We start from the raw sequence: 18,153 nt of genomic DNA on the forward strand, positions 1-18,153 counted from the left end.
GTTATTTTTCGGAATGGATATGGACTAAGATAGGTAACATAACTTTGTTTTTAGTTCTTGTTTGTGAGATAAACTGCTTTTTCTGGATTTACTTCTAAACATCCGCTCGTCATGAGCGTAAGTGACTGCGGTTTCTTAAAGAACAAAAATACCGCGGAATCTGTTTTTTTTTTTGTAAAAAATGCTTCAATCTTCTGGCAGTGACTGAACATTAAGATTTACTATGCCCACACTGGGTAATTACTACCGCCAATTGAAGTCACATTTTAAACCGATAAAACCACAATTAGCACTTTGGAATAAGTATGTGCCTCCGGTCATAGTTGAGATGCTATTCAAAACAAGGTGTTTCACAAGGTTTGGGCGTGGACGTCGAACTGTATGATTACTAGGTGAAAAGGACATTCAGTTAAGGTGGTGATAAACAAAATTCCTTCAGTCTATATACGAAATAACAATAATAAACGAATCATTCAAAATAATTTTATAAATTTTCCATAGCTTGAAAATTTCTCATATTTTGATTTCGCCTAGCTAGGATGCATTTTGTGAAGTCTTGGCATATTTTTTATCAATAGGCAACATTTTTATCAATACTAACGATAAGCTAAATAGCTTGCAGTGGGCCTACGCTTTTCTTCGCTGAAATCACAGGGGTTTTTTTCATCAAACATAAATCAGAAAAACAAATAAAATTTTCAAAACATGAAGTGGAACGCTACTGGGGCGTGCTACAGAGTTTGTAAAAAAAACTACAATGAAAATGTTTAAATATTTTTTACATGAGTACAAAATTTTAGGAAAAGAAGAAGGTTGGATAAACAAAACTGCTTCAATTCCAAAAAATATCATCGAGGAGAGATGAAAAAGCTTTCAAAAAGAACTTACTGAAACATACCAGCCCAAGGGTGGAAGGATCGGGATTTGAACGGCCAAAAAACTAGCCGCCATTTTGGTTGGACACAATTATAATTTTTTTTTCTGTACTTTTAACTTGCTATTTTTTTACGTAGCCCATGGGCTTTTGCCTTTCTTTACCAATACAACAGTTGAAAAAATTTAATTCTCACTAAGACTGTGAAATTTTAAAGATGGCGATTGTCTTAATGTGCTCTAAAGCAGGGGTGGGGAACCTGCGGCCCGCGTGACTGTTCCATGTGGCCCGCGTCAAAATTTCTTTACCAAAAATATGTGTGGATATAATGCGTTTTTCCTAGAAGTGTCTTGATTTGTGGGCCCAAGGATCTCATTAGTACCGGGTCTGAATTATGCTCTCGGTGACCTTGCTCATACAATAATATTCCTGCCATATGATTTTTGGACATAAAGAGTAAAGAAATGGAGTTAGATATTTTTGCCTCTCCTTTTAATGTGGTTGCAACTGATGTTCCTAGTAACTTCCAACATGAAATAGTAGAGCTCCAGAGTGACGGTAGACCTACGTTGAAAGCGATGCACCAAAACATTCCACTGCTCAACTTCTATCGGAACATGCTTTGAAATATGTGTCTCTGTTTGGAAGCACCTACCGCTGCGAGCAGTTTTTTCCAAATTGAATCTAACAAAAAGTCGGCTTCGCTCCACACTGACTGATAAAAACGTGGAGATGCAATTAAGAGTTGCAACATCTTCCGTGTCAGCAGACATCACACGACTCACCAAATATAAAAATTTCAGCCATCTCACTAGCTGTGAAAGTGAAATAAATCATTGTCTACTTCGCTGCATTTTTTAAATGTAAATAAAATTTCGAAATTTTTAGTGGCCCGCTTGTGTTATTTCTCATTTTATGTGGCCCGCAATACTAAAAAGGTTCCCCACCCCTGCTCTAAAGTATTATCAAGATACGTGCCTAAGTGGTTTAAATCCTTGTGAAAGCGTGACCGCCGGTAAATTCAATACTTGAGTCTTACAGCGCCCGAGAGTATGCTATTCTAACAATATTTGACTCCCTTGAGGGCGAGATACCAGAAACTTCATGCAAGCGCTTTGACGAAAAATCTTACATAGGGAGGAAAACAGAATAATATAAATTGGTGGGATATCATATTGATACAGCCCCTTTCTCGTTCCAATGCTGTATGCTACTACTGTAAATCAGAAAATTAACCGAGATGAAAAATGCGTTGTTCAAAAACTGGAATAAAACTCTTGGTGAATGTTGGCACATAACGATGAAAACATGTTTTTGAAAATACCAACATTTTTAGATGACAATATAAATTAAAACTCGTTAGAACAATCCTGATATGAATGACTGAATGTATATCATATAGGCTATGGTTAGACATGCAACATCAATTCAATAAAATCCCTGCATTATATTTTCAGTCAGATAACAACCATAGTAGGCCACCAATGCAATGACGTATGTTCTACTTAAATATTAATAAACACAGTCTGGGAAGAAACATTAAAAAGAAGTTATTGTAGAAATGTTATTGAATTGACGCTATATTTATCTCATTGTTTCATTACTTGCACATTGTGCTATAGACGCATGAATACGTGACATGTGCAGTGTAGGCCTACACAGTGAAATTACACTGAAACCTAAACACTGCACATTCAAACCTCATGAAAGGAATGAATTTTTCGTTCAATAAATTTAATTTAAATGTACATTTTTTCTTATTTATATTCTTCAACTGCAGTACCAAATGGTGTTTGCTTTCACAATTCGTGTAATTAGATTCAATGCTCTGTTAACATCTTGTGTACAGTACAAATACAATTGCTTTTACACTTGCAACTTGTGTACAAGAAGAATCAGAGATGAAAGAGAAAAAGGAAAACAGTGCTGGCCAATCACAATTGTTAAAGATGATAGAACAGCTACTACTTTTGCTGTCGAGTCAGACTTATAGTTGATAGCCTGCTATACTGTATACCGGGTGCGCTGATTTAGCTTCACAAATCTTAACTGTTTGTTAATTGTAAGCCACTGAACTTCAAATGACCAAGAAATAAAGAAATACACATTATATATATATAGGATAAAATACGATAAATGGAAGTGGTGGATGTGAAGCAGCGGTGACAACAAGGGCAAGATTGGGCTGGGCAAAGTTCAGGGAATGTGGGGAAATGTTGTATGGCAGAAATTTTTCACTAAGGATGAAAGGAAAAGTATATCGGAGCTGTGTGCGGCCTGCAATGCTATATGGTAGCGAGACATGGGTATTGAGAGAGAGTGAACTGGCAATCTTGAGAAGAACGGAAAGGTCAATGGTGAGAGCAATGTGTGGGGTAAAAACGAGAAGGGAAAAAAGGACTGAAGAATTGTTGGATATGCTAGAGATGAGAGAGACCATAGACCAACTGGCAAGGGCAAATGGAATAAGATGGTATGGACATGTGATAAAGAGGGAGGAAGGAAGTTTTCTTAGAAAGGCACTAGATCTAAAGGTGGATGGGAAGAGGAAACGCGGTCGTCCAAGAAGAACGTGGAAACAACAAGTAAAGGATGAATTTAAAAAAGTCGGACTGAAGGAGGAAGATGCAAGGGACAGGGTGAAATGGAGAAAAGGGATTAAAACAATTGCTGCGCGGAAACAATCGGCCACCCCCACTAGTACGGAACAAACCGACGATGGATTATGATGATGATATAATAAATGCAGCTTATAATATCTCACAAAGAATCTAAATGCCACGTTGTATATTTCCGTTGAAACATTAAGTCAAAATTTCATTTTCCAGACACTTCACCCATAACAAGTATTTTTAGCATATGAACAAATTAAATCTCCATGTTCAATGTATTCACACTCCATAGAAAACTAGGAGTATATACATAAAGCGGCAAGCAAATGTAGCTATATAATACGGGTGTGCTACTATTCGGTGAGTCCGATTCGGTGAGTTCCTAACTTCTAACCCTAACCCCTAACCCTAAAACGGCAATGATAATTAGGCTACGGTACCCAATAATTTAAAAAAAAAATTGAAAAAAATCACCAAATAGGGATCGGACTCACCGAAACGGGCCATTCCGATATAATACAATACATGGCAACTAGATTAACAATAATTTAACTACAGATTTTGTGCCACCTAAAATAAGTAGCCCATACTGTTAAAGAGAGCTGTTGGGATTGTTTATTGCTTTGGATATTGCGTGTTTCAACATATAATAAGTTATCGTTTAATTAGGCTCAGCAGTTTTGCATTTATTGGCCAGATTTGGTTCTCACATAGTTCCATTCTTAGTTAGTTCTGCTTATAAGTTGTTACATTTTCATGCTTCAGTAGTTTTTACATTCCAGATCACTCAAGAAACACCGCTTAACCACAATAAAATAATAATTGTTATACGGTAGTGAATATATTGGTAGAAGTGATTTCAGAAATAAACACTTCTAAATCGTGGATCAGAAAAATGAAATGTGGCACAGCAGCCAAAGCTCAGTGAATACTTAGCAAGGCAGCAGTATATACACACAGCAGAATAGCAAATAACATGATCAATGACCATATGATGCAATTTGAGTTTGTATGAAAGATAAAACAATAGTTATTTTCAAATTCATGACCAACACATGCACAATTGCACATTACACAGTTTGCACAAAACGGTTTAAAGATTTCTGATGGTACATAATCCTGGTCATGTTTACATTTTAAGCTTGTACAGTTTACACACCACAGCAAGCACACAAAGCATGAAAAATCTCTAGTGCTTCACATTGTCGGAGTTTCCAATTTGATAATGCATTTAGAAAATGAAGTATGGTAGCTCTATTATTAAAATCGTTATTTGTGCCGAAAAATTAGTTGAAAAGTAAAGCAAAAATTTTAGGAAATTTAAAATTTGTCAAAAAATAATTCCATGCATGACTAAACACTTTTAGTGTTTGATCATGTTGTGACTTAGAAGTTAATGGTAAGAAATATCAGTTTCTCAACATTTCTGAAAAAACGTTTGCAAAATAAGCATTCTTGTTAGTGCTTCAATTTTGTATAAATCCAATTTGCAACCAAAAATATAGCGAAACATTATTAATTATAGTAAATCATGAAGGTTTTAATATTTCGTGTTCTTTACCCTTGTACAAAGCTTCAGCTTGAGAAACAAAGTGATCACAATATATTTGTATTTGTTGTCGAACTATTCTTTCAAAATCCTCAGAGATTTTTTGATGACGAGCAATAATGTCGTTATTTTCATGCACGACTTTATTTAAATAAGTTTTACATAAAACTAGTCTCTGCTTTGCAGCTTTTGCTACAGTGGTCCGGTGTTCAGCTGTAGCTTGTGGTATAGGCACTTTAATAATAGTTCCGTTAACATTAGGATTCAAATTCCATTTGCTCATTCTGATTGAATTTTCGACTGTTTTCAAATATTCTGGAAAACTAACCATGTCAACAAGAATCAAACGTGGTGACTCTTTGGTTATTTGAGCAAGTTCATTCAAGGCATAGGTGTCACCTTCAACAGATATTTCCAACTGATCAATTGCTATATCAGAACCAACTCTAAAATTTTTAGCAAAATCTTCTTTTAGTTCTTCAACCAATGTTTTCATAGCATCCTGAACTTCATTCAAATCAAGAATCTCTGCAGCATCCACAGGACGAATTACCTCTTGAATTTTGGTAGAACTCTTTTTTGATTTAGCCTTTAAGTAATAGGAACTCGTGTGCAGGAAAGAGAATTGCGATTTAGAATTAAGATTATCAATATTTTGGAGATATTCAACTCTGTTGTCACACAACTTAATATCGAAAAATTGAAATCTAAACCTGGATGAGAGGACTGACCAGGGTGGATAGGAATGACTCACAGCATCAAGCAGACATGTAGATGATTTTAAAATCTTGCTACAAACTATCTTTATCATAGTTATCTGCTTTTCTGCAGCAAATATGCAAAATCTAAAAATGCAAACACCATTGATTAATGTAGGCAACAATTTTTCAGATGGAAGAAACATTATTGAAAGTTTGTGCAAAACATTTTACATATAATACTGCTAATAAAGGCCTGTCCCAAAAACATATATAAGTGATTTAGTAAGAGATAACATATAACTTTCGATAAAAATATCATTGAAAAAAGTCAAATGCAAACTCACACCCAAAAGTTAAAATTTGAACCTGGCCTAAACCGGATGCAACTGGTGTCAACCTGGTTTTTTTTTCGGTCATTTATCGGTCATTGACCGATTTTTTACAAAAACGTCCGAAAAAAAATATAGTCAATTCGGTCAACATGTTAGAAAAAATATATAGTCAATTGACTATATTTGACCAAAAATGACTAAAAATTAGCAAAGTAAATAAAATTGACCGAATTTTTTCAAGTCATTTCAGACAAATGACTGAAAAGTCTCAGCGAAAAAAAACCCTGGTGTCAACTATATATTCTTTCTACCTCTTACCAGGAAAGAGACTTGAAAAGGATTAATGACATAGTTTAATGGGATATCAACGCAAAGCAGTCAATTAAATGGTCAAATAGTTCTACTAGTGAGATGATAAATGAAAATTCTTGTAGGACTGACTTTAACGAATGGCTCAACACCTCCAACAAATAATCAAAGTAACAGTGAACAGCAATAGATTCCAACGCTTGTAAGTCTTATAATTGACTTTAACGTACTTCACTCACACTCACAGCTTCACCTGGCAATTTGTGAGAAGCAAGCTGGAGAAGCTTCTAGACGTGCAGTCGAGCACGTTTGCAGAAACTTCTAGAAATATGTCACAAAGGATTTCGTTACCAGAGGTCACTATAAGACAATAACCGATAATAACATTTCGTCAGACTTAAACAATTAAAACAATACGCTTGGTCAAGACACATAATATAGCCTGTCGTGAGGCTTCGCATATTGATTGTGACAGCAATCTATTTTGTCCCCTGAACACTTTGTCCCCCGATTTCGGCCCCTGAAAATATTGAGGAAAAATAGAACAAAGCCCAAGTCGCAGATTAAAATTCCGGCAAATATTTAAAAAAAATTTCCCTTTAATTAAAAGTCGAATTTTTATGGGCCACCACAAAATAAGTGTGACTTTTTCTTTGTAATTTTGTTTAGAAATGCTAGTTAAAAGTAAATAGATTATTTCAGTGTGACAGCTCATGATCATTTGTAATGGCTATCTTAATTTGATAACCTTAACCCGAAAGAGAGGTTCGGTTTATCAAAATATCCCTAACCAGAAATTCTGTTTATCAACTATTACTTCAAGATACTTAGCATGGTCAACTGTTTTGTCAACTCCAGCAATGGCAACTCCAATTAGCGACTTCGAAACTTCTGTATCTTTTCTCTCGATATTTTCAAGGGAATAATTTTGAAATGTTTGCGGCAACTCCAATCAGCGACTGGCTTTGTTGTACTTTTTACAATCTTTTTAGGAGACGAAATAGGTTGCACCCGCCAAAATCAATGCAAACAGCCAAACACACAAGTGAAGTAACTAACAAGAATTATTGAATTCCTATGTATAGTCTATAACCCAACAAAACATTAACATAGTTTGCCCGATAGCTCAGTTGGCTAGCACGTGACTTTATGAACAAAACAGCTTCAATATCAAGCAGCGTTGGTTTGATTCTCGAGGTGTGCGCTTGAGCTACATTCAGTGACACCTTATCGATGAAATAATTTCCCGGCAACAACATTTTAATAATAGATAAACTTCACTTTCTCAATCTCGGTAACTGGCTCTGCGTTAAAAGCATCTACAAGTATAATTTCTAACTACTATCAGGAAGGCAGGAATAACTTATATCAAGACTTTGTCAGTCCAAGGATAAAAACTGAAAACCAACATATTCCAAAATAGTGATCTCAAATTAAAACAAAAAACAGGTCAATTATTAACCACTCCAACAGTTGTGATCACTACAACATTTCTCTAAAAAAATTCAATAACAGTTAAAAGTTTTGCATGTTTCGTCTTTGGAAAATAGCTAGCTGTGCTCACTGATGCATTGCATGTGCATTGTGCATACAATAAGGTTTCCGAACCATTTTGATTTATTTCCTTCACAATAAACAGCTATTCTCTCAATTTCAAAAGCACAATAAATGTTCGCAACAAATAGAAAATATATTTGTACATTCTTTTTGAAAGAGCTATTTGGATAAGCTCAACAAGGGCAAAACAGACTGTTCAGGTTTTGAGCCTACCTGGTAACTAATGGTTGCCGAATTTTGGTGTTTTTGTTTGTTTGTTTTTTGTTTGTTTTATCTTTATCCTGCATTGCGGGAAAGCGGACTTGAGCGCTATGCATCGGTGTACGCCTTCCGACGTACACCTGACCCACGCTGCAGCCGACGGCAATGTCTGTTTCCGGTTGTCTACTCTACTTATGACTTAAATTTGGTACTAGGCTACCCATTACTCGAAATCGATCACTGAGTAGACTAGAGGCAATTATTGTAAAGTTTTTTGCCCAGAGAAACAACAGCAAGTGCGGGTGGCTGGAGTCGAACATGCAGGCTCTCGACTGCGAGCCCAACGCGCTAACCACTCGGCCACGGCTGCCGGTGTTTTTAAAATTGACTGAAGGCTGTGGGGACTGGCGACCGTGCTTCTTTTAACTTCATAACGTTTTTCAGTGCGAAGAACGATTTACGTTCAAATTTTGTCGCTTTCACCTTTGATATGGGAACAAGAATTGCTTAAGCTATTGTGGCACAAAGCAGCTAAATCCGTTTTCGGGATTTCGCTTGACTTCGGTACGACTACGTACCATAAACCTAAGTTGTTTCTGACAGAGCACAAGGGTCGACTTGCCTTCGCTGAGCAACCCGACATCGGGAGCTCCCACTCTCGCATGTAAGGCAACATCGACCAACGGGTGTGAGGACTGGTCAACCTCGCACTATGATAGTTAGACGTTCGTCACCACTTTTTTGAGTGGTGTCTTTGGCAAGACACTTAAAGGGATTGCGGAGTGGCGCCTCTTCGACCTTAGATTTCTCTCATTATTACGAACAGTGAGTGAACAAGAGAGATAGCCTATGCCTACGGCCCTTCTCAGGGCTAAGGCCTAATGAAGTGAATGATGGTTGGAAATAAAAACGACTGAACAAATGTTGTTGAAAAGGAGCGATCTTCCTAGCGTCAGCACTACCTGACTACTACCTGACTAGTGGTGCGGTACTGATGAGCCCAGCCTCATGGGCGAAACACGTGTCTATCGCTGAGTTTCTGCTACACTCGACTGCCGAGAAACACATGAACTAATGTTATCCAAGAATACGAGCTTGTTTAGAGATCCTTGTTTTCGTCAGCTATGAATTGCCATTGAAGTTTTTTTAGCCATGCAATGACGAAAATGTTTTGTTGTGGTGGATTTTTGTCTTGTTCCTACAAACTTCTTTTGTAAGTGTGATTTTTGAAATATCATTCTAAAACACGCATTTTGTGCATTTTTATAAATTTAAATTGGTATTAATGTGCGAAAATTTAACTCCTGTTGAATTAGTCGGCAGTTGGGCTGACATTTTTCAAGAATATTTGGCAACAGCAGGGTTGCCAACCTGTCTTCACCAAAAAAGCCAGGAAAAAGCCAACTACTATTCATTACATATAGACATATAAAAGTGCACAACCAAATAGTGTCCCACTGAACTTTGACTTCAGCGACAACGGAGAAACATAGTTAATGAAAAGACAAGTAACTAGAAAATTTTCTAGTTTCGGCTTCAAAACGACATTCGGTCGGACACTACAACCAAATATAAGGTAGAAATTACTGCTCCGATTGACGCTAACTGAATTTTTTTTCTAAAAAAAATTGGAAAAGATAAAATTAAGCCGAAATTATGTTGGCTTTTCATTAATTTGACAAAAAATCGATAACGGATCAGTTTTTTTCCTTCGGAAACCCTAAGCTGAAAAACTATGCAAATGCAACTGCAAATTGCAAATGGCTTGCAGATGACAGGGTTTTGGGGCTGGCTTGTCAGGGAAGCTGTACGAATGTTTTTTGGTTAAAGGCATAGTAAATAAAATTTTCAAACGGGAATTAATTAAGCATTAAAATGCGTAAACTGAACATTCAAGAATACATTTCAAAAAGAATTACCAAAAAAAAAATGTTTTCAATGGCACTGGCAAGGCCCAAAGTTCAATGTTTCATTTATTTTTTTTTAAATTACCAAAAAGTGCAAACACTGCTCAAGAATACGTCACTCTCGACAGCAATAACAAAAGTCACGTTAACACTAACATTAGATCTGATGTTTTGAGCAAACTGTCTGATGTTTTGATGTTGAAATCTGCTGTTTTGATGGACGGTACAGTAGAATTCGCCTATAGTAACACCTGAAGGAACCGCAGAAAAAGTGTCACTATAGACCAGTGTTTCTCAAACTTTTTTAGTCCATTGCTCCCTTTTTGTTATTGAAATAAAATTTTGCCCCCCTAATTCTGTCAAGTAAAATAAACATTGATAATAATTGAGTAATAGACAAATTTAGTTTTGGGAAACGAAATTGACAGTAACATGATAATGTTCAATGGGGTGGATGATACATATTTGTGGAGATACATAGTTAAATAAACATTGATAATAATTGAGTAATAGACAAATTTAGTTTTGGGAAACGAAGTTGACAGTAACATGATAATGTTCAATGGGATGGATGATACATATTTGTGGTGATACATAGTAAAATAAACATTGATAAATGAGTGATAGACAAATTTAGTTTTGGGAATTTAATCAACGAAATTGACAGTAACATGATAATGTTCAATGGGATGGATGAACTTGGCTACTTTTATAAAGTTTTGAAATGTTTGGTGACATCTTCGTAAGATAGAGTCGAAGATCATCCCGTTTATGAACTAGCAAGTGATTTCTTTGCTTTGAAAGCATCAATGTCACAGCCGAAAACCTCTTTTCAATCATATATGAAGTCAGTAACGACAAAATTTACATTCTAGCTTCTTTCCAGAGAAGCTCATATTTTCCAGCAACCTGGCACCAAAACAAATCGTATCAATCATTTCTGAATTTCACTCTTGACTCATCATCTGTTTGCATATCAATGAACTGCTATTGAAGTTCCACTTCTACAGTAGGCCTATGTCTGTAGGCTCGGTAGAAAAAGGGTTGTGTCACCCAGTTTGGAACATGGAGGTTCACGAGATCTGCAAAGCGCAGTTTCATGTCTTTATAAAGCATGTCTAAATGTGAGCAGTATTTTTGCCGTTGTTCTTCTTTAATAACCTTCTCGCTCAAATTGGGAAACTGAGTTAAGACATTTTGACCTGCGCTTTTATCTTGTTGACGCATTTAATCACAATATTCAGTGATTCGTGCAGTTCAGGACTGAGATTACGGGCAACCAATTATTGACGGTGAATTACACGATGTATTGCAATAAGTCCAGGAATTGCTCTTTTCATCAGTGCAATGAACCCTCGATGCTTTCCAACCATTGCCGGAGCACCATCAGCTGCGCATTGTAGAATATTCTTCAGTGGAATCCCCTTCTCTTCGTAGAAATTTTTCATTGCATTAAAGATGCATGATGCCGAATATCTGTAGGAAGACTGAGCGCAAAAATCATTTCTTCAATTCTTCTTGTTCTCATATTATGGACAAAACACACATATCTAAGCAGCAGCAGCGATACATTGTCGGTCAAGTTGGATTCATCTATTTGCAGTAAATGATTTGCTCGTTGGACTGTTATTAGTGCGTTGGACTATTATTGGTGGTTTGATAAATTCGCCCTCTTGAGGTGTTTTTGCCCCCCGATTGCCCCCTTTGATTTTATCGCCTCCCGGGCGCTCAAAATCGCCCCCAGAGGGCGATTTTGCCCACTTTGAGAAACGCTGCTATAGACGAATGATGACGATAACTTCACTTGTGCAGTATCTGCGCATGCGCATCCCATGTTGGTATAACCCTTTGCGGTCGTCTACAAATTTCCCTATGTGCGTATGTTAGTCGTTTTCGAAATAACTAGCAAATATCTCTATTATTGCATATATGAAGTACAAAAGTACATAATGACTGTAAGCAAATGATATGAGCCAAGTTCGGAAACTTGTGTAATTTATTGATCAAGTTTTCACCACAATAAAAGCTGCTTCTTCAGTTTCTTATTCAAATAGAATTCAAATAACTCGATTATTGCATATTTAAAGTAGCCTATATACAAAAGTACATATAATGATTGTAAGCAAATGATATGAGCCAGGTTCGATAACTTGTGTAATTTATTGATCAAGATTTCACCACAGTAAAAACAGCTTCTTCAGTTTCTTATTCAAATAGAATTCAAATAACTCGATTATTGCATATTTGAAGTAGCCTATATACAAAAGTACATAATGATTGTAAGCAAATGATATGAGCCAGGTTCGATAACTTGTGTAATTTATTGATCAAGATTTCACCACAATAAAAACGGCTTTTTCAGTTTCTTATTCAAATACAATTTATTAGTTTCAAAGGGAGTCATTTGTATTTTTTTCTGTGTGATATTTTTTGAAGCATTTTTCTGGATGTAACCCAGGTTGTCTCGAACATATTTCACAGTGGTAGCCGGTCTGAATTCGTTTCGTCTTTCTATCACTGCACAATCCTTTTGCTCTTCCATTGGGATTTTTTGCAATAAAATGCCGCCCAGAAAGTCGTTCAGTTTCCTGCTCGTCGCAATGCTTTCCGTGTCTTCTTGAATTTTTGTTTCGGACACTTCCTACCAGCTGTGTAACAAGGTTTTTACGGAAAGTCTTGTGTCTTGCAGCATTCAAACCTTGCTGTTCCCTGTTGATGTTGTACAATAAAAAGCCATTGGCAATACCCACTTCAAGTAACCAAAAAAACATCTTACGCCACCACTTAGCTGATTTCCTCAAAAACGCATAACTTCCACAATAGTGATCGGCTCTGTCCACTCCACCCATATATTTTGTGTACTGTGATATTACCACCGGTTTTGAAATTGTTGTTGAATTTTCATTGCCCAAGATTCGTTGCACATTCTGTATTATATACGGATGATAACATTGTCATGAGGATGCGCATTGTCATGGTGCGCGAAACGTCGGTGAAGCAATAAACCATGCTGTTTGTTGTTCCTTTTACTTTCAATTTCATCAGATGAACGTTGCAACTAGTGCTAGAAACGAAACGTAATTCAATGAGTATTCCAAGTTGTGCTAAAACTACAGCGACCGTCTTCAGCCTGAACAGGTAGCCACAATATGTTTGCGAAAGCTTGCAGCAACCTACTCCAGGCCCGGAGTTAGGGGGGGCAGGTGCCCCGGACCCCCCGAATTTTGAAGGGCCCCCTACGTGGAAAAAATGTGATTTTGTGTTATTTTTTCTTCCTTTCAGCCTTTGAAGTTTCTGCAAAATGCTGTGCATTGTGCAGAGGTGGTTTTTCTCGCCGTAGGCGCGAAAAATTTTTCGCAGGGGGGCCCCCGATCTAAAAGTGCCCCGGGCCCCCCATCAGCTAAATCCGGCCCTGGCCTACCCTACGATATGCCACTGCCAACTAAGGCACACGTGGTTTCCACTTTATTCAGTTTCGCAGCCTAACAATGCCTTGTTATCACGTGGTATTACGCAACGTGATATTCTGCACAGTTCACTTTCAACACAACTAGGTTTTCTGACAACTAGATTTGCTTGGTTGACCAACCACAACTACTTTTATTTCGCATGCTTTGATCCTCTAAGAGAAGTAATAGCAACATATTTTCATAGCAAGTATGCTTGTTTGCCGAAAATTTACGTTTGGCAAGAAACGGTCGCCTTACGAGTGTGCAAAGTGGAAATTTAGGAAAAGGCGAGCTATACTCGCCTTACGACTAAATCGGCAATTTTGAAAAGGCGAGCCAGACTCGCCTGTTGACCGCAAAGGGTTAATTCAAACCCAGTCAGCAAATCAATCCTTTATGGTTCAACCTCTGCATACGTTAAATCAATGTAAAAAGATGGATTTGCTGGCTGGGAACTGGCGAATGCTGATAAGGACAAAATATGATTCCAACTTAAACTGGAAATACACCGTAAAGTGTCCTTATACGGAAATTTTTGAGCCCAAGGGACAGAAATGTGGTGTCACTGTAAGCAAAGTGTTCTTATACACGAAGTCACTATAGGCGAAGTCATTTCTATGCAAAACATATGGTTTGCAAACAGGACTTTGCAACAGGTGTCACTATAGGCGAAGTGTCACTATAGCCAAAGTCACTATAGGCGAATTCTACTGTACATACATACATTACGTACAGTTAAATCGCCCTCAGTAACAACTACTGCGCGATCAACTGATTGCTCGCCTATAGTGATGTAGACTGTACAGTCGCACGCTTCGCTGCTCATGCCCATTCTAGTTTTAAAGCTCTGACAAAAGCGGGCGCGGAATGCTGACCAGACCGCAATGGGGCAAAATTTTATTGCAACTCGTTTTATGGTAGCATGTTAAACACAAAGAACGTGGAAAATCGCCAAGTCAGGTTTTTCCTTTACTATCCCTTTAATAGCCTAGCTGATAAGCTCAGCTCCCAGTTACCAGGCTATAGGCCTAGCGCAACTACCGCATTAGTTACTATAACAGTTAGCCCAGTGAGTTCAGGCTATAAGTTTTACTCTTGTGTGTGTACGGTAGTTCATATAGCCACTGACATTAAAATTGCATTATTGCTTACAAAAAGTGTTCAAAAGTCCTGATACTGGATCCAGAAACATTCTATTTGTCTTAGTTTGTATTATGTCTTAGAACTTATGCATTGCTGATAAGAGAATATGATCTGGTTAGCCTAGCCAATTAGTGCACAACTGTACTGGTAGGTTACCAGTTATATGCCATGATTGCCATGGGTGCTTTTTGCTACAATTGACTTTCTAAAAAGTAACGCGTTAAAATATTTTGTAAAAATTTTGTAATTTGCGGTGTGCGGTTCCAAATAAATTGCGGTGCGCGGATAGATGAGTCAGTTGCGGTGTGCGGATAAAAATTTTGGGTTTGCTGCATCTCTACAGTGTTGGCCTTTTGCTTTTGGCTCTTCTTTAAAAAAAAGTATATATAGGGGGTTTTATCTTTCGTTGCGAAGCCAAGTTAATTGATTTGTTTGGATAGCGCCACATAACAATCTAAAGAAACAGAATGAAAGATCTTAAAAAACAAATTGAAGACAAAAAATTTGTAAAAAAATAACGTGTTGTTTATTTGTTTAACAGTACAGTACGTTATATTTTGGTACCGTTACGACCCCATAATAAATCTAAATAGGTCCGCCTCATAGCTCAGTGAAGCCTGCGACTTCATAGTCACGAAGAAATGTCAAGATTAGCAGCTAGTTGAGCTTTTGCTAGTTTCATGATTTTCCCACGGAATTGGGCTAATTTTGTTTGGGAGTACCGTAGCAGGAAAAATTCAGCAGTTGCAGGTTGCGGTGTTTTGGCCTAGTTTTGGTTTGGTTGCGGCTTTTGGGCTAGTTCTTTAGATTGCGTATAGCTTCTTGGTTTTTCATTGAAATGGTGAGCTAACATTTCGTGGTGTAGGGTGTAGGAAAAACTATTCCACTTCCTTTTTTCCTCTTTTCTAATATTTAATCAGCAGTTTTCTGCCAATATAGTGTAGTAGTTTAACTCCCTTATATGCACTGCCACTTCTCACGTTCAACTTTCCCTTGAGAAATGGCGCTAGAGTGTTTTCTTTCTACTCATGTGGCATTCCACTTTTTGGAAAAAGTTGCAGCATCACTCACCTCAATCCCCAGCTCTCCCCTTACGGTACTTTTTACCGGAGTCAGCACTCACATCTGATGACTAGCTGCTTTATGCAGTTTTGTTTATGAATGATGTTTTAAGCTAATTTGGTAGTAACTTGGAGTGCTTAAAGTGAATATTAAAAAAAACAATTTCCTTGAAGAGGGTATTTTCCAATTGCCAAGGAGCCTAATAGATTTTGCAAATACATACAGCTACCGCAAAATGACTTGAGACCTACCTTATTTTAAAAGAAAAACACAGGTTTATTTGTAATAACGCTTTTATTAAAAATAGTCACTTTTGTTAATATTTTGTCATATTGCCCTTGTTTCTGATAACCATTTGCAAGCGTTTGGGCATAGAGTTGCTTAAATTTCTAAAATAATCCGGTGTCATTTCCAGACACCACACTTTTTTCAGCTCTTCTTTAAGAGTATCCAGGTTAGGAGTTTTTTTTTTCGGCCATTGTTCTCTTCATTTTGTGCCAGCAATTTTCGATGGGATTTAAATCCAGGCTGTTGCCAGGCCATTCAAGAACATTTATTTGTTGGTGTTCAAGGAAGTTGTTACTTTTTTAGATTTGTGGCAGGGTGCACTATCATGCATGAACACCTCGGAGCCATGAATGTGGAAGAAATTGAGCATATGCTCCTCCAAAACTTGCATATAGAGATCAGCGTTCATTTTTGTGTTTTTTGGAAGAAAGTGCAGGCCTCCCCTTCCCTTCTCTCCAGAAAAACTTCCCCACACCATGACTGACTGTGGGTGTTAACAGTCGGAACCGTATATCGAGGATCAAAACGATCAGATGACCTTGGACGCCGAACCGTAGTAGACCCCATCTTAAAGACCTGGAAGTTGTTCTCATCAGAGAACATTACTTTTCTCCATTGCTCAGTGGTCCAATGGGCATATTTCTTGGCAAATGCTAGCCGTTGTTTTTTCATCCGCTCATTGATAAGAGGCTTTTTGACAGCTTTACGGCTCGGAAGATCCAAGTCCTTTTGGAGGCGGTGCTGAACTTCCTCTGAATTCTCATCACTACTTTATTCTAATAAAATGCCCAAAGCAATTCGACAGTAACATTGTCTTGCTAATAGCCCATTGTGTACGTATTATATACATCATAATTGATTTGAGTGAAACAATTGCCTTTTATGCAATACACAATGGTTTAATACTTATTGCAATTAAAAACGTGTGAAAATGATCGAGGTCTCAAGTCATTTTGCGGTAGCTGTACCTACAAATTACAATCTTACATGAACATCTGCAATGTGAAAAAGCTACTGTGCTGTATTCATGTGGATATCAAGTTGTTATTTCAAGCTTGTACTGTATCACAAAAGCAACACATATTTTCTGCCGCAGGTGTTAAGTATATATGAATTGCAAACATGAAACTGTATTTAGCCCTCTCTGTGCTTTTTCTACAGCAAAAGTTATCAGTGGCGTTTGTTGATCCATTTTCAACAACTTTTATTGTGGGAACTGCTGCTGCTTCAGCTATTATGATGCTCGGAGAATATGTGGGTTTAACAAGCCTTCGCTGCAAAGTTGGGCTGACAGAGTGTTGCGGTAATAGTCACATTGTACCCAGAATGAACAGCTTACAAAGCAACCTCAGTGAACTACTGTATGGCCAACACATTGCACAAAACATTGTTTATAAGGCTGTAAAATTTCACTTGAATGATAACAATCCACAAAAACCATTGGTAATGTCATTTCATGGATGGACCGGAAGTGGTAAAAACCATGTTGTTCGCTTGATAGCAAGAAACATTTATAAACGAGCAGAAAATAGTTCTTTTGTTCACATTTTCAATTCAGAAGTCCACTTTAAGCATAAGCACCAGCTCCCTCTATACAAAGATCAATTACAATTCTGGATTAAAGGAAATGTTTCCAGATGCAGCCGTTCAATCTTTGTATTTGATGAAATAGATCACATGCCAGAAGGTTTGATCGATGCAATTAAACCTTTTCTTGGAACTGAACCTTCTGTTGATAAAGTTGATTATAGAAAATCCATGTTTATATTCTTGAGCAACACTGGTGGGAATGATATTGTAACCAAGTGTTTAGAAGTATGGAAAGAAGGTAAAGAAAGAAGTAGTATTGCTCTTTCTGACATGCAAGAAATTCTTGAGTTAAATGCATATAACACAAAGGGAGGACTTCAGTTCAGTGGGGTTATTGCTAAGAATTTAATTGATCATTTTATCCCTTTTCTTCCTCTTGAAAGAGAGCACATACGCTTATGTATCCGAGATGAAATCATGAGAATTCGCCCATTTTCTAAGATTGAAGATGATGAAATCAAAATAGAAGAAGTCATGCAAGAACTTCAATGGTTTCCTCCTGGTAACAGACTGTACTCAAAGTCAGGTTGTAAAAAAATAGCACAAAAAGTTGCATTAGTCTTAAGTGATTAAACTGTT

At 37.3% G+C, this 18,153-nt stretch overlaps 2 protein-coding genes across 2 annotated transcripts; one reads left to right on the forward strand and one right to left on the reverse strand.

The window, feature by feature from the left end:
* Nucleotides 1-2,143: 2,143 nt before the first annotated feature.
* On the reverse strand, nucleotides 2,144-5,872 carry LOC145785381 (ribosome-recycling factor-like). Its single transcript, XM_082597037.1, has one exon. The coding sequence runs from the start codon at nucleotides 5,844-5,846 to the stop codon at nucleotides 5,016-5,018; it is 831 nt and encodes a 276-aa protein (XP_082453163.1). The 5' UTR covers nucleotides 5,847-5,872; the 3' UTR covers nucleotides 2,144-5,015.
* An 11,243-nt stretch (nucleotides 5,873-17,115) lies between these two features.
* LOC145785426 (torsin-1A-like) lies at nucleotides 17,116-18,148 on the forward strand. Its single transcript, XM_082597083.1, has one exon. The coding sequence runs from the start codon at nucleotides 17,221-17,223 to the stop codon at nucleotides 18,145-18,147; it is 927 nt and encodes a 308-aa protein (XP_082453209.1). The 5' UTR covers nucleotides 17,116-17,220; the 3' UTR covers nucleotide 18,148.
* The last annotated feature ends 5 nt before the right edge of the window (nucleotides 18,149-18,153 follow it).

This window comes from Aplidium turbinatum, chromosome 16 (assembly GCF_918807975.1).
Source record: "Aplidium turbinatum chromosome 16, kaAplTurb1.1, whole genome shotgun sequence".
Lineage (NCBI taxonomy): Eukaryota > Metazoa > Chordata > Ascidiacea > Aplousobranchia > Polyclinidae > Aplidium > Aplidium turbinatum.